The 23,974-nt window shown below is 52.3% G+C and overlaps 1 protein-coding gene across 1 annotated transcript in view; it reads right to left on the minus strand.

Moving 5' to 3' along the window:
- Positions 1-23,974, minus strand: part of col12a1b (collagen, type XII, alpha 1b) — a 103,500-nt gene that overhangs the window by 64,152 nt on the left and 15,374 nt on the right. Inside the window, 12 exon segments of the mRNA XM_060042375.1 lie at positions 829-952; positions 2,099-2,241; positions 5,089-5,235; positions 5,335-5,499; positions 5,964-6,083; positions 6,419-6,568; positions 10,797-10,927; positions 11,145-11,337; positions 12,687-12,956; positions 14,409-14,678; positions 21,926-22,198; positions 23,640-23,918. Of these exon segments, the coding sequence (XP_059898358.1) occupies positions 829-952; positions 2,099-2,241; positions 5,089-5,235; positions 5,335-5,499; positions 5,964-6,083; positions 6,419-6,568; positions 10,797-10,927; positions 11,145-11,337; positions 12,687-12,956; positions 14,409-14,678; positions 21,926-22,198; positions 23,640-23,918 (2,265 nt within the window).

Genomic DNA, 23,974 nt, shown 5'->3' on the forward strand with positions numbered 1-23,974 from the left:
ATCGTTTATTTAAGACAGACGCAAAAAAACGTCCAGTCACACATGAATTCATAACCTCTTAAGATCTAATCTGTAAACTCGTCTGCTGAAATTTCCATCCCACTCCAGAGTGTGATCGTGGGAAGGCCCCGTGTCCGATAAAAATAATAACCCGACGCTGAATCCTGGGTTCCATCGCAGCGTAAACACGACAGAAGGTCCGTGTCATGGGACCGTGCGGTGGGGGGGAGCTACGTCATCGCATCTCAAACCACATCGCTAGTCCCCCCAGCCAGAGCCCTCGGCCAGCACGGCCTCGGCCAGCTCCTTCCCTCCCCATGGAGGAAGAGGAGACATATTGACCGGTCTTGATCTCTGATCCCCCGGAGACAGGAGCATGCCAGGAATGCTCTCTGATGCAACGGGAGCTCTGACTGGGAGGCATCCCTCATGTGGACGAGAGGAGACATCATCACTAAAGGATCACCCCATTACCAGCTGAGTGGGACGGCTAATGACAGGCCGGATTGAGACCTGCACTTTACTCTGGGGAACAGAGTCCACCTTATGAGGCATGAGAAACAATCTGACACATTCACCCTCCAGGGCTGAGGAGGAGGAGGAGGAGCAGGAGGAGGGGGGGGGGGGGGGGGGAGGAGGAGGAGGAGGAGGAGAGGGGGGGAGGAGGAGGAGGAGGAGGAGAGGGAGGAGGAAGAGGAGTAGGAGCAGGAGGAGGAGAGGGAGGAGGAAGAGGAGGAGCAGGAGGAGGAGGAGGAGGAGAGGGAGGAGGAAGAGGAGGAGAGGGAGGAGGAAGAGGAGTAGGAGGAGGAGGAGGAGGAACAGACTTACGGGTGGTCTCGGTTCCCGTCAGCGGCTCGCTGTTGACCTCGCTGCGCACGGCGTACACGCTCACGCTGTACTCCGTCAGCGGGGTCAGCCCGACCAGCACGGTGGAGGTCTGGTCCACCGTCACCTGGGGAGGCCGCACACCGATAGCATTAGCGTTAGCATTAGCGTCGGCGGTTAGCGTAAAAGAGAGAGAAAAAGAGAGACAGGGGGTTCCATTAGGTCCTCATGTGTGCCGTTCTGTTGATGTATTCGCTCTCTGTCTCTCTATCTCTATTTCCCTCTCTCCCTCTCTCTCTCTCTCTCTCTCTCTCTGCGACGTAAAGATAGCTCATCACCAACTGAGCTATTTATCGATGGAATGGTGTTTCCACCTAATCAGTTTCAGAAGTACTTTGCTGAAAGGTTCAGGGAGTGTGAGTTCTTGAGGTGAATCTGAAACGTGGCAGAGATGAAGCATGGATGGCTCAACTATCAGAACACGTCTCCAAACGTTCTCTGAGTTAATATTCACTAATATTCACTCATTCGGCACAGTGCAGAACAAAATAAAATGGAAGCAGGCGAGAGAGAGAGAGAGAGAGAGAGAGAGAGAGACATCAACAGTACAGCACGCCCCTCCCCCTAATGGAAACCCCCTGTCTTGGCCTGTGCTCCTCTCCGTTTCAAAGTGGACCAGAACCACAATCCTGCACGTCCCCCTGAGCGGCTCGGGCCGCGGGCCGCGGGCCGAGCCGAGCCAGCGGACGTGACTAACACGAGGTGGACCAGCATCCAGACCCCAGCGCCACAGCCAATCACAAGGGTCACTTCCTCTAGCACTCTCTCTCTCTCTCTCTCTATCTCTGCCTCTATACCTCTCTCTCTCTCTCTCTCTCCCTCAATTCAATTCAATTCAATTAAAAAAAGCTTTATTGCCATGAGAAACAAACGTTAACATTGTCAAAGCAGGGGGAAAATAAAGATATAAAACGTTAAATACAAAATATGCATCTCCCTCTTCCTCCCTCTTCCTCCCTCTCCCCCTCTCCCTCCTCCCTCCCTCCTCCCTCCTCCCCCCCCCCTCTCTCTCTCTCTGGGACTCATTCCTACTGAATCAGGAGGTGATCTGAGACTCATAGTGACCAGGTCAGGAGGTGGAGAGCGAGAGACAGCGAGAGAGACAGCGAGAGAGACAGCGAGACAGAGACAGAGACAGAGAGAGAGAGAGAGACAGCGCGAGAGAGAGAGAGAGAGAGAGAGAGAGAGACAGAGAGAGTAAGTGTGTGCTCACCTCCAGAGAGGGACCCCCAGCGGTGGGCTGGTACAACACGCGGTATGCGTCCACCTCGCCCTCGGGTGCGGTCCAGCTGGCCCGGAACGAGTAGTGGGTGGCCTCGGAGGTCACCAGGTCGCTGGGCGGGCCCAGGTCCACCGCTACGAGAAGACAGAGGGTCCAACATGAGGCCACTTCCAGGCTTCACTGGCCTGCACACCCAGACCACAAACTCTTCAGACCTAGGTCTGACCTAGGTCTGAGGAGGTCTAGAAGGTCTACAGGTACAAGACATGGTCAGGATAGGTCTTAAGTCAGAAGATATGAGTAGGAGTAGGTCCTCACACAGAAGATATGGTCAGAGTAGGTCCTCACACAGTAGATATGGTCAGAATAGGACCTCACGGAGAAGATATGGTCAGAGTAGGTCCACACGCAGAAGATATGGTCAGGCCATGGTCATGTAGGTGATACACCTTGTAGATGCGGCGAGATTGATTCCCACCAGCAAGTTCAAACACACTTCCTGTCTGTCTGCCTAGTTCGGTCGGATAAACGCACCAAAGCCCTTAAAAACAGGATGTGTGGACTAGGTTCCTCCTTCACAGAAGACCTGGACAGGGTCTTCAGGGTCTTCAGAAGACTAGAAGGCCACAGTATGGAATAATGCTCGGAAAGAAACCATCACTCAAATCCTGCACTTGGCCGCCTGGCCGTCAACATAACTCGCTTTACTTCCTCTGGGATGTGACTTTCAGACGTCCTCCAACACAAACTCTTCCCATCAGGTTCTAACGTCGGCCGAATCCTTCAGAGGTTTCCTTCATTAATCAGGAGACGTCAGGGCGAATCGCAGCGTGACGTCCCCACGCGCCGGCTGGGCTTTGAACTCTCACGCCGGCTCCACTCAACGCTTCGTCCTGAAGACGTGGACGTTCTTCGGCTGGGGTTCCCCTGCCCTCTGGTTCCCCCGCGTTCACGAGCTTTATGAGAAGAACCTTCTGGTTGTGAAGATGATGGACTTCTCGGTACACGCCGTTGTTTCATGAACCTCAACGATGTTATGACTTTAAACAAATTAAATGTATAAATTAATTAGTTCATCGATTTATTCCAAAATAAACAAATGACGGCAGATCTGGAGGACGACGTGAAGGCCACGTAAACCTTTCATCTTGCTACTCCCTGGTCATATTCAACGGAGCATATCAAAGGAAGCAATCACCTAATCAGCTAATTTATGTCTGAATCTAATCACAAGAACTTCCTCCGCAGCTGAAACAATGTTAGTGTTGATGCTAGCGTGCTGTGGGGCTGCAGGCATAACAGGTCAACCGTTACGTTCATGTAGCAATGTCAGCAATGTAGCAGGCTAGCACACGGCAGACTAGCGCCTTCAGACAAGCTAATCTGGAAAGATCCTAATATCCTTCCAACGTTTCATCCCGTCCTCAAACCCAGTTGGATCTGGAGATAGACGATACTAAATACAGAACGCTCTCTGAAATCCACAACACTTCATCTTCCACAGAAGCTAAGTCCATCTCCAGACGGGCCATCTATCTCCTAGCCTCAAATCTTCCCGACAACTGTGATAAACATCGGTTGGAAACCATCACCTGCCAACGTGCATTTGAGCAAGGCAATAAATATATTTTGTTGCCTTTTGTCTCTTGCCGGCGGGTAAGTTGACCTTCAGTTCTTCCGGTGTTGGAACCACTCTCCAAGCCTCTGAGTTAGAGAGAGTCGTGCGTGTTCTGAGCCATCAGCCAGAGGTCTCAGCTGCGCGTGAGCTCATAGTCTGAACTGCCACCAATTCTCTCACCTTCTCCCTCTCGTTGTTCATTCTTTTAAACACTGTCACATTACGTTCTTTCTCAACCAGCGGTGGAAAGCAGCAGTACTCTCAGCTGGGAGCGATCTCATGCTGTCTCTGAAGAGGCAGCAGCATTTGGAACTCAAACTCTAAATGCTCTCCTTTCCTCTCTGGGGTTCTGAGGACATGGCACAGCGTGACTGGTCCATGGTTTGTGGGGACCCACGAAAATAGCTCAGCCCTGTTTCTGCCACTGAAAGGAGATGAGAAGGAAAGTAATTCGACCATCTAGTTCGCCTCCCTCGATTCTCGAAGGAGATGAAAAGAGGAGTGATTCTACCATCTAGTTCGCCTTCTCTCTCTAGACTTCTTTCTTCTGAGAGCAGCAGTCCTAACAGCAGCAGCCTCAGCTGTGAGTGAGCTTACACTTTGAGAAGCAGCAGCCCTGGGTAAACAGAACGAGGGTGACGTAGACTTCTCTCTGCAGGGAGATCACTGGAAAGTCTCCCTGCTATTTCAAAACAACAACTGATTTATCTTGAGAAAGAAGTAGAAGAATTAAACGCCAACAAGAACAGAACTAAATATTTGCGATCCGTTTTTCCCCAAGTGCTAACACACACGACCACCTAGTTCTCCCAGAAACAGGGTGCATTAAAGAAACACAGGATTAAGGAGTCAGGGGATGATTGCAGTTGTTTTAATTGATTATGTTTAGCATTTAAACTGGGACCAGTAAGAGGCAAAGCTTCTTCCCCTAGCGTGTGATAACACAAGGAGGAGCGAACCGGTAAACATTTCCCACTAAAATGGACCGATAAAACATCTGACCGATAAACATCTGATCGCTCTCAATGGAAATTATGAGCATAGTGTTTCGTATTTTAGCAGACGCTTTTATCCAACGCAATTTACATTTAATTCAGTTAAAGGTCCTTAAGGAGCAGGTAGGCGATAGGGGTCATCTTTCTCAAAGATGCCCACAGGTTAGGCTGCAGAAAATGGAGATAGAAACCCATTACATTAGACCGTAAAGGTGTTCTTAGCCCCTACACCACCCTGCCCTTCACTGAACTGATAAAGAAATAAAAACAGGTTCATATGATATCCAACAGTTGGGGGTAGATATCGCCGATACCGACCCAACCCATCGTTACCGTCCCAGCTACCAGGAGGTGGTTTCCGCCCTCACCTGGACCCTTGACGCTGTTGCAGATGTTGTTCGACAGGTCGTCCACGATGTCCAGCAGGAAGGAGAAGTCCTTGACGTTGTACATGTGGATGACCTCCGGCTCGGAGGCGATGGACCGCAGCTCGTTCACGTCCGCGTTCTTCACGCCTGAGGGAGGGAGAGGTTGTCGCCGTGGTTACTATCAAATCCAAACACGACCGCGACGAATGCTTTCTCCCTGAGGAGCGGCGGAAGGCGGCCACCGACCGACGGCGTAGAGCTCGATGCCCTGGTCGCGGAGCTCCTTGGAGCTGAAGATGATCTCGTCCTGGGACTTTCCGTCCGTGATGAGCACGCCGATCTTGCGCGCCTCCGGACGCATCCCATTGTTGACCTGGAAGTTGTTCTTCAGGATGAAGTTCAGCGCCATGCCTGTGAACACACGACCGGAGGGCTCGCAGTCAGGAGGTATCCAGACTAGGCTATACCCTAGACTCTATTGGACCCTAGACAAGAGACTATACCCTAGACTCTACTGGACCATAGACTAGAGTCTAGACTAGACCCTCGACTCTACTAGACCCTTGACAAGAGACTATACCCTAGCCTCTACTGGACCATAGACTAGAGTCTAGACTAGACCCTAGTCTAGACTAGACTCTACTGGACCCTTGACAAGAGACTAGACTGTACTGGCCCCCAGACTAGAGACTAGACTCTACTGGACCCTAGACTCCAGACTAGACTGTACTGGACCCTAGACTAGACTGTACTGGACCCTAGACTCCAGACTAGACTGTACTGGACCCTAGACTCCAGACTAGACACTTTACTGGACCCTAGATTAGAGACTAGACTCTAATGGACCCTAGACTAGACCTTGGACCTGGACTCACCGGTCATAGTGTTCCCTCCCTTGTAGGGCAGGTTGGCCACGGCCTTCATGAGGCCGTCGCGGGTGGGGTGCTCGTTGAGGTGCCACATCGTCTTGGGGTCTCCACTGTACTGAGCCACACCTACGGGGAGAGCACCAGCGCTAGTTAGCAGGCCACAGCTAATGAGCCCAAAGCGCGACACTGTACAAAATGCATTATGGGAAAAATAAGAATAATCGAATGTGCTGCATGGTGCTGGTGATGGTAGTTGTTGACGCAGGCATAGCAGCAGTTCCACTGGTCATGCTAATAGTAGCAGTACTATCAGTCCTAGTAGTAGATGCAGTGGTAGTATGTGTGGTAACAGCAGCAGCAGTAGTAGCAGCAGCAGTAGCAGTAGTGCATTAGGTCTAGCACTGCAGTGCCAACAGCGGCAGGAGTGTGCAGCATCCGCCGTGTCGCCGTGGTAACCGTACCGATCTGGACCCTCTCGGGCCCGATGTCGAACACGCCCACCATGCGGCTGATGAAGGAGCGGATGGTCTTGAAGTTGAGCCGGCCGATGCTCCAGGACCCGTCCACCAGCAGGATGATGTCCGCCCTGGCCGTGGTCTTACACACCGCCTCTGCACGCGCAGGGACACAGAGCCGTCACCCCCCCGCCCGCCCCCCGGTGGTACGGTCCGGCCGCGGGGGAGCGAGGGGAGGGGGTGAGGAGGGGGTGAGGGGGGGGGAGGGGGGGAGTCGGGGGGGTGTTGTGTTGTGTTGTGAAGTGTAGGAAGTGAAAAAACGACACGCACACACGGGTTTAAAGGAACACAACGAGCCAGGACGCCAGGGTGAGTCAGAGTAGTTACACACACATTCAGTACATTACAACGACAACTTTGTACAACTTTAGATAACACACATGATCATTCGCACGTATAAAACAACAACGTCTGCGTCTCCGCCGTCAGGTGACAGGGCGTGTCTCCAGCGTCCGGTTCCTTCTGTGGTCGGGTCCGGGGCCGAGCTCCACCCAGAGCCCCCCCAGGGAGGAGGTTCTGCTCGCGTTCCTCCGGACTCTGTGGAGGGTTAAGGCTCTGTGGCCCCGGGGCCGCTGGTCCGTGTGTCTGAGGACACGCGCGTCCGTCCGCTTGGGCGGAGACACTGAGCAACCAGAGCTTCGGACGTCTGCAAAGTGGAAACAGGTTAGGAGAGACAGGAGACCCGCCCGCCCGCCCACGCCCCCAAGGAGCCCCCGGGCACCGCGTGTGTTTGTGTGTTTGCGTCTCTTGTTTGTAGATACTAATAAAGTTACAGAGCGGCCCTGCAGCGAGTAGCAGCAGGGTGCCGGTGGGTTACAGGCGGACCGGTATGTTTGGGGGGGGGGGGGGGGGGGGGGCGCGCTCCCCGCCGCGAGTAAACAATGTGCTCATCTCCCTCCGACCGCAGCGTCCACCAACAAACAACAACAACGACGACACAGCAGGCGTCGATTTCAGTTGATTAAGTTTAACTTGCAGGGGTCTCCTTAGTCTCTTTTGTATTCAGGGGCGGCGTCGATAAAAAGCGGAGTTTCTCAAGTGTGTTTTGGTTCATGATTCCATCAGAGCCTCAGTGTGTGAGCTTGAGCCCCTCACTGAGAGGTTAATAATCCCTACAACTCAGGAACAGAGTTCTGTCCACTCCGTGGGACGCAGCGTATCTGGGCAGGCTGGTCTCCACCTTACGATTCCACCTCGCCCGCTGCTAACGCGCGCTCGCCCCGCATTGGTGTTAAGAGCAAGGGCCTTGCGGATGGAGTCGCCCTGCAGCCATCTGGCGGTGGCGTGCATCTCCAGCTCCCCTGGGGGGGCGGAGCGGCGACGGGGCCGCGGCGTTCCCAGGGAGGAGACGGGGGCGTGGGGACGGAGAGGGGAGGCGGCTGGCTCTGCGTTGTGTTTGCGTTGTGTTTGTGGATGTGGATCTGATGTCATGGCCGTCATGTGTTTATTTAGGGGAGCGTAAACAGCGGCGGGAAGGATCGCCGGCGGAATGCGCGGGGAGAGACGGTGGGCTGCTGCTGTGGTCCTGACGTTCCACCATCTCACCACGCCGGGGCCCAAGAGGACCGCGGGGGGGGGGGGGGGGGGGGGGCTGGGTAGGACAACCATTCATCATGAAGGGGAGGAATCTTGTTAGCGTAGCCCATACAAAAAGTATAAATAATTGAGCACACAGGAGAGGAATCTTGTTAGCATAGCCGATTTAAAAAGTATAAATCATTTGTCAAACGGGGAAGGGGTTGGGTTGCGTTTTGGTTGAGATCATCTGCTCAGAAACGAGCCCCAGCCGGCAGCACTGGGGACAGCGATACTGTGTGGCTTTGTGTGTGTGGTGTGTGTGTGTGTGTGTGTGTGTGTGTGTGTGTGTGTGTGTGTGTGTGTGTGTGTGTGTGGTTACATGTGTGCTGTATGTGTGTGTAAATATATGTAGGCAGCACTATGTATATGTAGTTCAATGTGTATGTGACAGCGTATATATTTATCTGTATCTGTGCATGTGTGTGTGTGTGCGTGCGAGTGTGTATGTGTGCACATGCGTGTGTTTATGGGTAGGCACACACATACACACACTCGTTCCCTGGGGTGTCTTCACGTGTCAGGTTCCCCCATCAGTGTTGGGGGCTCACTACTCAAGAGGACCTACGATCAAAGGTCACCTCGGAAACGCTGCTCTGTGTTGACTGAAGACAGCGTTTGGGATTCAGAGGTGACCCCAATAATATCAAAGAGGGTACCTTTTAGGGTACAGTCAAACACAGCTCAGTGAGAGGCATCTCACACGGGGAATGGGAACGGGGGCCTGATTGAGTTTATAAGATCCACATCTTGTGCGTCTGCTAAATACCAAAAGATCAGTTCAGTTGTTCCAGATACGATATCAGTACCCAGCGCCAAGCAGCTAAAAGCAATTTGTGCTAATCACTAAAGTGTGTGTGGGAACTGCATGTATAATCTCGACGGGAAAGAAGATTTAATCCCTTCTGACAGCTAATATTTTAGCATTTTGGCATGTGAGCATGCGTTGTTATTATGTCAGTCAGCGGCGGCCTGTAGAACTAATGAATCACACGATCCCCTGCTATCAACAACACATTCACTCCGGTTCGCTTCCAGAGAGATCACACCAGCCCTATCTCGCCCTGGAAAAACATATTTACATTTCTGCAGAATGAGGTGAATTTATGTTATCGCCGTTTCGGCTCATGTTTGCGTCACCATATTTGATTGGTGGTGGTTGTGAATCTTAACACTATCTTAAGCCCCTCATGCGAGATGAGGAACTTTAAAGTCAATATTTAGCTAAGGCGGTTTGTTAGGCTCAGTGGAGTGGGTGGAGCCCAGCCTTTAGTCTGAACGACGGGTTCTTTAAGTGGCCAAAGACCAGAGCTACCGTATGAGCTGGTATTGAAGAGCTTGATGAAGTTCATGAAACATCATGAATTTAGGCTTTATATGGCTGTTATGATCTTCAAGACATTACTGAAAGTAATAAACATGTTATGGTGTTTATAACACACCTTGGTTATTATGATGATTTTAAGAAACTATGGTTATTGTGGTGTATAAAGGTCTATAATGCCGCATTTCCACTGCAGGGTGCGGAACGGATCGGATCGCAAAGGTGCGGTAGGGAGGGGGCGGTATAGCCCAGCTCAGTTCCGAGGTCGTGTTTCCACTGCCGACAGTACCCTTGGTGGTAGGCCGGATGTCGATCGCCGCGGCAGCTACGTAAACATTGTAAAAAACGTCTTCCTCCCCAAGAATGCAGACGAACGTCTCCACCTCCTTGTTCGCCCAAGCAAGCGTTCATTGTAAAGAATAATACCTCGAGGCTACTGTTTGTTTGTTTTTATCCCCGCGTCACCCGGAAGTGACGATTCTGTCGACCAATCAACGGAGGGGGGGTGTAGCTAGAATTTCACGGGACCCTTTCAGGCGTCTCGTCTCGTTTGCGGTACCCCAACGGAGGAGTCCCGAGAATGGGGCCGGAACGGGTACGGCAAAGTCCGGGTCACGCCCACTTTTGGCGGTGGAAACGCGACCCGACCCGCACCTTTGCGATCCGATCCGTTCCGCACCCTGCAGTGGAAACGCGCCATAAGAGATGTTATGATGGAGTTTATAGGTCAGGGTTAGATGTTATGCTGGTGTTTATAGGTCAGATGTTATGATGGTGTTTATAGGTCAGGACCAGATGTTATGATGGTGTTTAAAGGTCCAGATGTTATGATGGTGTTTAAAGGTCCAGATGTTACGATGGTGTTTAAAGGTCCAGATGTTATGATGATTTTATATAGGTCAGATGTTTCATGGTGTTTAAGAAAAGATGTTATGATGGTGTTTAGGACCAGATGTTATGATGGTGTTTAAAGCTCTATACCAGATGTTGTGATGGTGTCCATAGGTCTCTACCAGATGTTAAGATGGTGTCTATGGGTCTCTACCAGATGTTATGATGGTGTCTAGGTCTCTACCAGATGTTATGATGGTGTCTATAGGTCTCTACCAGATGTTATGATGGTGTCTATAGGTCTCTACCAGATGTTATGATGGTGTCTATAGGTCTCTACCAGATGTTATGATGGTGTCCATAGGTTTCTACCAGATGTTGTGATGGTCTCTCTTGGTCAGGACCAGATGTTTCATGGTGTTTAGGACCAGATGTTTCATGGTGTTTAGGACCAGATGTTTCATGGTGTTTAGGACCAGATGTTTCATGGTGTTTAGGACCAGATGTTTCATGGTGTTTAGGACCAGATGATTCATGGTGTTTAGGACCAGATGTTCATGGTGTTTAGTACCAGATGTTTCATGGAGACCTTACCAGAGATAGCCGGGGGGAGGGAAGGTGTCTCGGAGTCTTCCACCAGGGTGGTCTTCTCCTCTCCTGCGAGAGGCAGACTCACTCCATTATCGAAGACCCCCGAGACAGCCACAGAGTACTCCGTCCCGGCCCTGCAGGACGGACAGACGGGGGAGCGTTAGGCCCGGCTGGGGAGGGGTTCATGGAGAGGAAACGGCCCCCCCTTAAGAGAGTGTGGAGGTGTGTGGTCCGTTATATTGTATCTGGAACACGGTCAATGGACTGCATGGACCCCAGGACCCCCAGAGGTCTACATCCCTCTGTCGCACACCAGGAAGAAGAAGCGGCCATCATGGACCAGGAGCTCACCTCAGCTCCTCCAGCACGATGGTGTTGTCATGGGGACCGACCAGCATCACGCCCAGGTCCACCTGGTCGCCGATGGGGTGGAAGGTCACCTTGTAGCCCTTGACGTCCCCGGGGGCGTGGTCCCAGGAGACCCTGAAGCTGGTCTTGGTCGGCTCCGAGGTCTGCAGGTTCCTGGGGGCCTTGTAGGGGGAGACTGCGGGGGGGAGACAGCGGGAGAGGGGGGAGTAAGGAATCTTCAAAGGTCGGAAAGAATCGGCACAGCTGCAGTCTGGCGCAGGGTTTCGACCGTTTCGCTTTTCTCGACGCTCACGCCAGGATTTAGAGTCCGTCATTTGACTCCGTGACCCCGGAGGACTTCATCAAGAGCCTCGTGAAGAGCAGCGACTCGCTGTGTGTTCAGTGAGGAGCGTGCAAATGGAGATATGCGTGACAGAGTGTCGGGGTCTGTCTTTGGGGACGTCGACCGAGAGAAACGATTGAAAACGCGCCATTCTCTTCCTTTCAATTCGATTCGAACACTACACATTGCCTGAGCCAAGATGGACGCCACATCCACCTCCCAGGACAGAATAACCCCCTAATGTTCACTGTGATGTGAATGAGGCTTCTTGTGGTTCTGAAAACAGCACTTTTACTTATTGTTCTACAAACTCGCAGCACTTTCAACATTCTGGGCAGTCACTGATTAGTTTGGCCTCAGTCTTCTCACTCGTCTGATAAGGACACGATACAAGGGTACATGTTGAGTCTTATAAGGACATGATATCAGGGTATGTATTGAGTAGTATGAAGACATGATATCTGGGTATTTATTGAGTCTTATGAGGACATGATACCAGGGTATGTGTTGATTATAAGGACGTGATACTAGGGTATGTGTTATCATATATGTAGTGTGGTGTAGCTGCCAGCAGGGTGAGAGTGTGCTGCGGGTGCTTACAGTCGTCTTATCAGGACATGATACCAGGTAAGTATTGAGTCTCATAAGGACATGATACCAGGTATGTACTGAGTCTTATAAAGACATGATACCAGGTAAGTATTGAGTCTCATAAGGACATGATACCAGGTAAGTATTGAGTCTTATAAAGACATGATACCAGGTAAGTATTGAGTCTCATAAGGACATGATACCAGGTATGTATTGAGTCTCATAAGGACATGATACCAGGTATGTGTGGAGTCTTATAAAGACATGATACCAGGTATGTATTGAGTCTCATAAGGACATGATACCAGGTAAGTATTGAGTCTCATAAGGACATGATACCAGGTATGTATTGAGTCTCATAAGGACATGATACCAGGTATGTATTGAGTCTTATAAGGACATGATACCAGGTATGTATTGAGTCTTATAAAGACATGATACCAGGTATGTATTGAGTCTTATAAAGACATGATACCAGGTATGCATTGAGTCTTATAAGGACATGATACCAGGGTATATATTATTATATATGTGTAGTGTGGTGTAGCGGCCAGCAGGGTGTAAATGTGTGCTGCAGGCGCCTCCCTCGGAGGACAACGGGACCAACGTACGTGTTGTTCCTACTCCTTGCCTTGCTTTTCCTTCCCCGTGGCGGTACATGGGGTGGACCTTGATGTCGTAGGTGGTCATGGGCTGGAGCCTCTTCATCACCGTGGAGCTCAGCGACCCCGGGATCTTCAGGGCCACCTCGCGGCCCCCCGGCCCCTGGGAGACGTGCCTCAGCCGGTAGTGGGACACCTTCCCCGGAGCGGGGGTCCACGTCACGCGCATGGTGCTCTCTGTCTCCTCCGTCACCACCAGCGCCTTGCCCGCCGCCGAGGCTGCAGTGGACAGGATGTAGGGGTTAGCGGAGACAGGAAGTGGGTGATTGGGAGACAGGAAGTGGGTGATGGGGAGACAGGAAGTGGGTGATGGGGAGACAGGAAGTAGGGGTTAGCGGAGACAGGAAGTAAGGGGTTAGCGGAGACAGGAAGTGGGTGATGGGGAGACACGAGGTAGGGGTTGAGGGGTTACAGGATGTAGGGCTTAGCGGAGACAGGAAGTGGGTGATGGGGAGACAGGAAGTGGGTGATTGGGAGACAGGAGGTAGGGGTTGAGGGGAGACAGGATGTAGGGGTTGGCGGAGACAGGATGTGGGTGATGGGGAGACATGAGGTAGGGGTTGAGGGGAGACAGGATGTAGGGCTTAGCGGAGACAGGAAGTGGGTGATGCGAAGACAGGAAGTAGGGGTTGAGGGGAGACAGGATGTAGGGGTTAACGGAGATAGGTAGTAGGTTTAGGGGAGACAGGAAGTGGGGGGTTGGGAGTGACCAACCCCTATTATTGCTACGTTACTCCCCCCATTTATATAGTATAAGTTTTAATTTTATCTCTTCAACTCATATTCTATATTCTATTTTATAACCCAGAGAATGACCGTTGCTACTCAAGCTTTGTTCGTATTAATGTCTGCATTTGCAGAAGGTAGATTAAACTGGCCTCGGCTGCCTGTTAATTTGAGTGTCCAGTGTGCGTGTTTGTAGGTGTGTGTGTTGTTCTTCGAACTAATGCGATCTCTCATGATCTCACGGTAGAACCATTCCGTTCCCAGTAGCGAGAAACACAGGAAGCTCTGACAGATGTGTCAATTCTCTTGTCTGACATTATTGACGTCATCATCTAAAGTAGGCCCCTGATTGGTTGGTTCAGTCGTCCTCCTGTTGGGAAACAACTTCTGGTTCGGTTCCAGCCTGCTGGGGAGGCTAAGCCCTAAACGTCTCACGTCTCTAGACGATAAATCCAAGGTCTTCATCCACAGATTATTCCGGAACTACATTAATTTACTTCAGGACAGGAGGTAATTATGGATGGCCGGCCAAGAGCCATTTGAAATATCCCAGATAACGTACTGAGTCCCTAATGCTCTCCTTGTGTGGCTTTCAAGGTTTCTGAGGGGGGTCTGGCTAAAGCCGTGAAGCACCTTGGGAACATCACAGAGACTAAGGTCTGTTAGTGAGACAGGTCTCCTGTCTATACCCTCTCAGGCCTCCTCTGGGGTCCTGGCAGCCTGCTTTTCCTGCTGTTTGCAGAAAAGAGGTTTGTGAGGTGCTACGATTGCCGGGAAATTGAATAAACGCTATCTCCCCAAGTTTTATTATGCAAATGTCCGCAATCTGCATTCTGATTCCCGGCTCCACGGAAATCCACGCTGGTCTTAATTAGCGGAAAGTTCAGTGATCGCACGAAACCGCAGAGGATAAAACTAAAAGTCTGTCCGCAAAGGACGACTCACCGTCGGTGGTCTCCTGTCCCAGGAGGGCGGGGCTCTGGCCGTGGGGGTACACCGCCACCACCGACACCTGGTACAGGGTCTCGGGGGTCAGCTCCTCCAGGGGGATCCGGCTCTGGTCCCCGGGGACCGTCTTCTCTCCGGCCTCCTGGGACACCAGGGACTTCCAGAGCACGCGGTACTCCTGGACCGGACCCGGGGCGGGGGTCCAGGAGGCGGAGAAGCTGGTTGGGGTCACGTCGTCGGTGACCAGGTCCCGGGGGGGGGTCAGCTCTGAGGAGGACCAGAAGGAGACGCAGCGTTAGAGACGTAGACCTGCAGGGTGTGGGGTGTAGGGTATACACCAGGGTGTAGGGTCTACACAAGGGTGTAGGGTCTAGACCAGGGTGTAGGGTCTACAGCAGGGTGTAGGGTCTACACCAGGGTGTGGGGTGTAGGGTCTACACCAGGGTGTAGGGTCTACACCAGGGTGTAGGGTGTAGGGTCTACACCAGGGTGTGGGGTGTAGGGTCTACACCAGAGTGTAGGGTCTACACAAGGGTGTAGGGTATACACCAGAGTGTAGGGTCTACACAAGGGTGTAGGGTCTACACCAGGGTGTAGGGTCTACACCAGGGTGTGGGGTATACACCAGAGTGTAGGGTCTACACAAGGGTGTAGGGTCTACACCAGAGTGTAGGGTCTACACAAGGGTGTAGGGTCTACACCAGAGTGTAGGGTCTACACAAGGGTGTAGGGTCTACACCCTGGTGTAGGGTCTACACCAGGGTGTAGGGTCTACACCAGGGTGTAGGGTCTACACCAGGGTGTAGGGTCTACACCAGAGTGTAGGGTCTACACAAGGGTGTAGGGTCTACACCAGAGTGTAGGGTCTACACAAGGGTGTAGGGTCTACACCAGGGTGTAGGGTCTACACCAGGGTGTAGGGTCTACACCAGAGTGTAGGGTCTACACCAGGGTGTAGGGTCTACACCAGGGTGTAGGGTCTACACCAGGGTGTAGACCCTACACCAGGGTGTAGACCCTACACCAGGGTGTAGGCCTCATGGCCCGTTGAGTTTCATTGGTTCCCATAGTGTTCATGTCCCTCGCAGCTGTGTTTGAAAATTGTGTGATAATAACCACGGTTGATGTCATGGCAACCGCGTCGTGGCAACAGCATCATGGCAGGCACAGATGCATCATTATCTGCCTGAAGTCGCTATTCAATATCGATCTAAGCCAAGAACCGTCACATCGGGAATACCCGAACATGAGTACATAATAGAGTAGGAAAGTACCGTTTTATAAGTATACCGTTTCCCATTTTAATAATACAAAAATGACATAAAGCAACATCAGATCATAGCTCCGCGCCGACACCCCCACAGGCTGTTCTGCGTCTCGAGGGCTACACTCTTTTACACTCAGGCCGTTAAGCATACGCTTTTATCCAAAGCAAAGGACATCTTTCAGAAGGAAGAGAAGTTGCCGGTACAGTAATGACGTTCATATAACCAAGTGCCAAGCACTAACAATCACTAGGAAAACCCCGTACACAACAGGGATAGCTAGGATAAGATGCTACACAAGGCTGAGTACTATCCGTCCTCATGACCCCCAAGGACATGAGGACGGACCCGTGCACCAGCGGCTGTACCCCAGGCCTGCAGGAGACTGGAAGTCCGGTCCAGCTCCATCACAGATCAACTACAAAGCCCAGACATGTGCTCTCCCTGACCCCAGCACCCCAGAGTTTAGACTGCAGGGACCCCGAGGCCCCACAGCCCCGTCCCGGGACGTTTATTTAGCCTGCCTCGCTCCAGGTGGGCCCCTGTCGGACTTCAAGGATCCTGGGCCAGCATTCCTGGAATAGACAAATAAATATCTCTGTGCTGCTCCTGATGAGACACGTCCCAGCAGTGGACGTCCTTCCACGAGAAGGCACACGCACACACGCGCACACTGACATACGCACACACACACACACACACGTGCACACTCAGACACGCACCCCCACACAAACACTTATGCACATATGCACACTTACACATATACACGCACTCACGCACGCACGCACACACATAAGCACACACTTACGCCCTATCCTTTAATTTACTTTATAATGACTTTTTTTATTACGTCTCTCACAAGACTAACCATCGATTGTTTTGACTTAAGACATGCAAACGCACGCGCACACACCCGTATGCATACACAAACAAACCCTCGCAAACACACACGCACACGCTCCCTCCCACACGTATACATACACAAACCAAAACCCACACATACTATGCGTGTGCATGCATGCATACACACACACAGTTATGCATGCACCAGTACAGACTCGTGCATGAATGCGCACACACACACACACACACACACACACACACACACACACACACACACACACACACACACACACACACACACACACACACACACACACACCAGGAGAGACGTGAAGGACTTGGAAGGTTCCGGAGGTTTTACTGCGTGACCCGAGCTTCACTCCCGGCTGATGAGGACCAGACGGCAGCCGGAGTGGATCCCGGCCCAACTCCCTGATCTGAGGACCTAACGAAGACCTCCTCGAGACCACCACACCAGACCTTCCCCCGAGAAAACCCTGGTGCACTGAGTTTATATCAGAGTAATGTTTACATTCATACTCTTGAGCTCATAGAGTAAGGTTTACATTCATACTATTGAGCTCATAGAGTAAGGTTTACATTCATACTCTGTGTTTATAGAGTAATGTTGACATTCATACTCTTGAGCTCATAGAGCAATATTTACATTCATACTCTTGAGTTTATAGAGTAATGTTTACATTCATACTCTTGAGTTTAAAGAGTAATGTTTACATTCATATCGAGTTTATATCAGAGTAATGTTTACATTCATTCTGAGTTTAAACTAGCAAGGTAATACCCTTGCCATGTTTACAGGTTATATTCCCTGTGTAGCTCAACCTGTAGAGCAAGGCATTAACCCTGCCAGGGTTAGGGGTTTGAGTCCAATCTAAGTATTGTACGCCCTCACAGTATTGCAAGAGACCTTGAACCAAAGTGTGCACCAGATGGCATTTATATAATCAATACTCCTGATTCTGCTGGAAAGGTGAAAAAGGAAAACTATGCATGATAGATCAATCCAACATTCATTCTCCCTTCACATCAAAACAAAGACAGAGATCACTGGTCTTATCCACCCCGGAGTGAGCTGACCCTGGGTCAGTTCCCCTCGCTGGCAGAGAGTGAGAGGAGTGAGGTGCTTCAGGAAATGCTTCTGAAGCCGCGCCAATCCGGACGAGGAGACCTTGAAATCCTCCGATTTAATTTCACCGATCAACAGAAAAGGGCCTTGTCTAATTCCAGGGTTCCCAGTGTTTCCGAGCAGCGTGCCAGAGACCCACAGACCCCATCCAACCTCATAAATCCTCTCTTGAAGGCCTCCAAGAGACCAACCGACAGTCTAACCTCATATATCCTCTCTAGAAAGCCTTCCAGAGACCAACAGAGCCATCTAACTTCATACATACGCTCTAGAAAGCCGTCCATAGACGGACAGAGCTCATCTAACCCCATATAAACTCTCTGGAAGGCCTTCCAGAGCCGGAGACCAACAGACCCATCTAACCTCATACATCCCTCTCTAGAAAGGCCTTCCAGTGACAGGCCGCGCTCTGATTCACTTCAGGTCGTCCCTTCAGTTTGCGGACGCTGTTAAAGACGCCGCCACGCGTGATGGATGTCCCACCCGCTCTGCTTCCTGACGGCCGAGCGTCTGGAAGCTCTCCGGAATACCAGGCCTCCGCATACAGACACGGGGCGTCTGGCAGGGAACGCCGCTCACAAGGAGCGGCTCCAAGCTAAATTTAAACCACGGGGGTATGGTCCCTGCGCCGTCTGTCTGCCTGCCTGTCTGCCTGTCCGTCTGTCTGTCTGTCTGTCTAGCCGTCCCACTGGATAATTCCATCAACCAAAGCCATCCATCTATCCCTCCCTCCCTCACTCCGCCCCCCCCCCCCCCCCCCCCTCCAACACACACAGAAGATCCAACAGTCTCCCGCCAGCAGCTAGACGGCTCAAAATGTCTTTTTCTGCAGACATGTCAGCGTTAGTTCAGCTCCCGTTTCCACCCTTCCCCGTTCAGTACCCCCCCCTCTCCTGTGTTCCTTATGTCACCCCCTCCAGTGTGGATCAAACTCTCGGCTTGTTCGACAGGAAGTCAAGTGGACGCGGCCGGAGCCTCAATATACGCCCCTACGGTCCTAATGAGCTCTCCTGGGAGCCGGGGCCAGCTGACTCCTCTCTGGTCTCTCCTCTCTCCTCTCTCCTCTCACTCCCTTGATGTAAAGCAGCAGCAGGACGGGTGTCTCCAGACGGGACGACCCCAGCGGGGGCTCGTCCTCGACGCTGGGAAACGGCGGTTCCCTGTCAGAGCTCTGCCGAGCTTCAAAGTCTCTTCTGTCTGCGGGCCTGTTGATGTTACGGCGTCGCTTAGCAACCAGCAGCATCCTCGATCCTCTTTAGGACCGTCTCGCTTGGGTGGCTCGCTGGCTCCTGCCGCTAGCGCTGAACATCCAGGAGACAAACCTAGGTTTGGTACCCCCGCCTCGGTCCTGTTCTACTGGTTAATGTTAACGACCTGCATCTGATGCCACTGGATGGGAGCCAATGCTGGACAAAATAAAAGTTATAGTTGTTCCTTCTCTCTTCCGACCGACTTTTGGAAATGCATCCATTAAAACCCCCGAGAAATATCCCTCAAACCGAACCTTTGCTCTATCCATTGGGCTACCACAAAGAAATTGAATCCTCAACCCTGACAAATCAGGGGACGGGAGCAGCTGAGGTCTTTGCGGTACCAACCATCGACAAACAATCTCAGTCATGATGACACTCTGGAGGGCAACAAAGGAAGTGCCAGATCACATCAATCAGTCCCAGTTTAAATGGAGACAGTGAAAGGACTTCTGGGAATTCTTCTGTTGTCTGCTCCTACCCATTTATCATAACCACTTTACACCACATGTTCACACGGCACGCAGAAACCACACGGCCCCCGTCGTCATCCTTGCAGGACTTCCTGTTTTCGTCTGTCGCCATAACAACACGTGACGGTTGGAACGTTCTGACGCAAGCACCGACCAGGACCAGGACCCGGACCAAGCCAGGACCAGGACCAGGACCCGGACCAGGACCCGGACCAGGCCAGGACCAGCATCAGCATCAGGACCAAGACCCGGACCAGGACCAGGACCAGTACGAGGACCAGGACCTGGACCCTACTAGGACCAGGACCAGTACCAGAACCCGGACCCGGACCAGGACCAGGACCATGACCATGACCAGTACCAGGACCATGACCAGGACCAGGACCAGGACCAGGACCCAGACCCGGACCAGTACCATGACCAGGAACAGGACCAGGACCAGGACAAGGACCAGGACCCAGACCAGGTCCATTTGTCAGAAGAAAGAGAAACAACAATATATGGCTGTCTGTTCTGTAAGGAGGTTCACCACGCACTAACAATCGCTAGGTTAACCCATTCCCAGTATGCAACAAAGATAGCTAGGATAAGATGCTACATGATGCTAAATACTGTTTTTAAATGACAGGAGAGACAACATTAAATAAGTGCTTAAAAGGGGTATGGGGGGGGGGGTAATTGGGGCGGCTATGCAGAGTCCAGGTGAACCCTGATCATTCTGGGTAATCACTGGTCAGATGCTGAAGCCGGCCTGCGGTCAGAAGTTATCTTCTCGACCTTCAACCCCAGAGGTTTCACTGTCGGCTCGGAGGACGTTTAACGAACATGGGGGGGGTGGGGGGTTTAACCCGACCCCAGGTGTAGATTAGCGAGGCGGAGCTGTGACCCAAGCATGTGGAACAACGTAGATCCCCGGGGCCCGAGGACACCTGTGGCCCGGCTCCTGTCCAGGCGGCCCTCAGAGAAGGCTCCTCCGAGAGGGGGTCCTCAGTCTACTTTGGGGTCTCCCCCTGACAGCGGGGGTCCCACAGGCTGCAAAGCGCCAAGTGGGGTCATCCAACCACAGACACACCGCCCCGCTGTATCACAAACCTTAAAACAGCCAGATCCATCTTCAGACGTACTTCCTTCCCCTGCCTGATGGCTGCTGGTCCTCAACTGTAATCCGCCTCAAACACACCCGAGGAAATCCATCTCACTCCGGTGTGTCTGTCCAACGTGCCCTACCCTGGCTTCAGGCTTCATGCGATAAGACAGAGCCTCCCATCTGTGGGGCTCTGGGAAAGAACTTCACAGCTGACGCTCCAATCCATCTGAAGTTTTAACCCAGAGCCCCACAGATCGGAGGCTCGGTCATACTGCGGCCTGAAGCCTGGTGAGGCACTTTGGACAGACACGCCGGAGGAGGATGGATGGTTAATCATCCACATGAAGACACTCCTCTCCTCCCGTCAGCCTACCCTCCAAAGCCCCTCCCCAAACACACAACCAGCTCCCAGGCTTTAGCCACCAGTCTGCCCAAGAGCACACAGGTGGACCGGTGAAGGGGTAGGTAGGTAGACAGGTAGGTAGGTAGACAGACACATGTAGGCCATCCAGGAATGGTACAGACAGTCGACAGCAACAGACACCAGATTTTTGTTTCAATTTCCACAAATATGACAAACAAATATTTCCTAAATAAATGTCTGGGAGGAGAGGCTCTCTACCAAGAGTCAGGGGGTGAAACAGTTTGACCCCGAGTCTAGAACACAATCGCTCTCACCACTCTTGAGCTCTGTTGAAACCCTACTCTCCCTCCGCTTCCCAAACACACTCTCTCCGTCTCCCTCTCTAAACACACACTCTCCCCCTCAATCTTATCTCTCTCCGCCTGCTCACCTTCATCTCACTCGCTCTTTATGTCTGGACCCCTCCCTCTCCGTCTCCCTAATCTGCCTCTTTAGCCGCTAACCGTTGCTATCCCTCTAAAAAATCCTCCAAAGAAACGGTTGGCTTTTTAAACAACCTAATGTAATATTTACGGCCCTCTGACACGAGGACTCTGCTTCCAGCTTGGGTCTGTTCCAGACGATATAACACGGTACATAAACTCACTTCAACCACCGAGTAACATTAAACATCAGCTTTGGTATGCAGCCCTGATAAAGCACTGTGATGGTTTAACATTGGTCAATAAACACTGAGAGCCCAGGCGTCAGGTTATATCTGGTTTCATCTGGTGTGAGGGAGGGATGGGGCCAGGGAAGGGGGTGGGGCTCTATGTAGGGAAGGCTGGAGCTCATGTACGGTATCGGCAGGAGTCTACGTCGGTCATTTTAAACAAAGTGAGCACACCTCCGCATCAGCGACGGCCAACTACTGCGAGCCGACCAGCAGGTCCTCAGAACACTATCTTGGGTTTGCTTTAGTGAACGACGTCATGGTTGAGTAAAGGTCACTCTCTGGTGTGAGGTCACTGAGGGGTGAAACACGGTGTGAGGATGAACGCACTGGTCTCCTCAGCCCCCCTCATCCAGACCCAGACCCCGCCTACCTGGCAGGGTGGTCCCGCTGCCCTCCAGGGGGTCTCCCAGGCCCGCGCGGTAGCGGGCTCGGACCGACAGCTCGTACTGCGTCCCGGGCTGCAGGTTCTTGAGGACCAGGCCCGTGTTCTCGCCCTTCACCGACACCTCCTTGCGGGGGCCCCCCGCCAGCGGCCGGAAGGACACCCGGTACTGGGCCACGCTCCCCGGCGCCGGGGCCCAGCCCAGCCTCATGGTGGTCGCGGTCTCGTCGGACACCCGCAGGTCCCGGGGGGAGCCTCTGGCTGGGGGGGGGGGGGGGGCAGAGCGGGGAGGGGGGGATGAGTATGATGTTGTGTCCCCGGTGATGTCACTCAAAGTGACTGACAGGAGATTGCGTTTCTGACTGAAAACAACGTGGACGGTTGTCCCTTTAGGTGCAACAGAACTATATATATATATATATATATATATATTTCTGCCCCTTGAGGGGAAGGATTGAAGTAGCTCAACTCAAAAAAAAACAACCACCTCTGGTAAAACATTTTATGTTACTGCTTTTTCTGATTGGCTGTGACGCGGTGAGGACACTGTTTGGGGCGGTCTCAGTTCCTACTCAAAGCACCAGGTTCCCCACCTGGGACTGATGAAGCCTTATCTTAGCCTAATCTTAGCCTGCTAAGTGACAAGTCAAGTGTGATGAATGGAAGGAGAGGCATTATCAGGTCGGACTCCGTTCCCTTTCCCAGGAGCCTTTGAGAAAACCACTGAGGTTCTAGATCGTTCTCGATAGCTCTGGTGGATCCTGCTGAACCAGCAGTCCCACCGCATGAAATCAGCGCTGTTCCATTTTTCTTAATGAAATTCAGAAGACCTCCCCGACCTCAACGCTGACAGGCAGACCGTTGAATGGGCTTCGGTTGGAAACATGCTCTTTCTTTCCCCCTTCAAAGTATGAGCAGTAGACGTCTTAGTAAACTCAGACGTGAATGCGGCCAAGCCAAATAATTCCCAGTAGCTAATATTACCGCCGCTCTGCGGTGGCAGCGGGGAGGCGGCGTGGAAAGCCTGCGAGCTAAAGACCTGCGCACCCTGCGGTGTGGCAGCTATACATACCTTAGTGGTGGCGTCATGGCACAGTAAACATTAGGATGGAAACAACATTGTCAGGGAAAAAAAAAAAGGAAAAGCCGGTCTCATCTGACAGGCAGCTGCGTGGCGGATCAAAGGACCGCAGAGGATACGTTCCTCTGCTCGAGCAGGGAAATATATTAATAACAAGAAAATGTTATTCTTAAAGATAATCCAGGAAAATCCATGGCTTGGATCAGGAGTGTCTTCCTGACAGGCTGAAGTACTGAGCTTCAGTCAGGACTCAGTCAGTAAAGACTTAGTCAGGACTCAGTCAGTAAAGACTCAGTCAGGACTCAGTCAGGACTCAGTCAGTAAAGACTTAGTCAGGACTCAGTCAGGACTCAGTCAGGACTCAGTCAGGACTCAGTCAGTAAAGACTCAGTCAGTAAAGACTCAGTCAGGACTCAGTCAGGACTCAGTCAGGACTCAGTCAGGACTACGATTCATTCAGGACTGAGTCAGGAGTAGAACTCTATCAAGACTCAGTCTGGCATTGAGGATGTAAATCGCTGCCTCTTTAAAGAGACAGGTTCAGACGGCCCCCCCCCCCCCAGCGCCGCTCCACTGACGGTGGATTCATTCGTGCACAGCGACTCAGCGGGGGGTCCTCACCCTCCTTGGTGGTCCCCTGGGTCTGCCCCTCCGGCCCGTCCCCGGCCGCGTACTCGGGGGTCACCGTCACGCGGTAGGTGGTCCGGGGCAGCAGGCGCTGCAGCACGCTGGTGGTCTCGCCCCCCCTGGGTACGGTGGTCTCCAGGCGGGCGTTGTCCCCCCGTGTCGGCTCGTAGGACAGCCGGTAGCGGAGCACGGCGCCCGGCGCCGGTAACCATGACACCCGGAAGCTGTCCGTTGTCTCCTCGGAGACCCGCAGCCCACGGACCGGTCCTTGTTCTGGGACACGAGGGAGAAGGAGGAGGAGGAGGAGGAGGAGGAGGAGGAGGGAGGAG

This window comes from Gadus macrocephalus, chromosome 21, assembly GCF_031168955.1.
Source record: "Gadus macrocephalus chromosome 21, ASM3116895v1".
In the NCBI taxonomy this organism is placed as follows: Eukaryota; Metazoa; Chordata; class Actinopteri; order Gadiformes; family Gadidae; genus Gadus; species Gadus macrocephalus.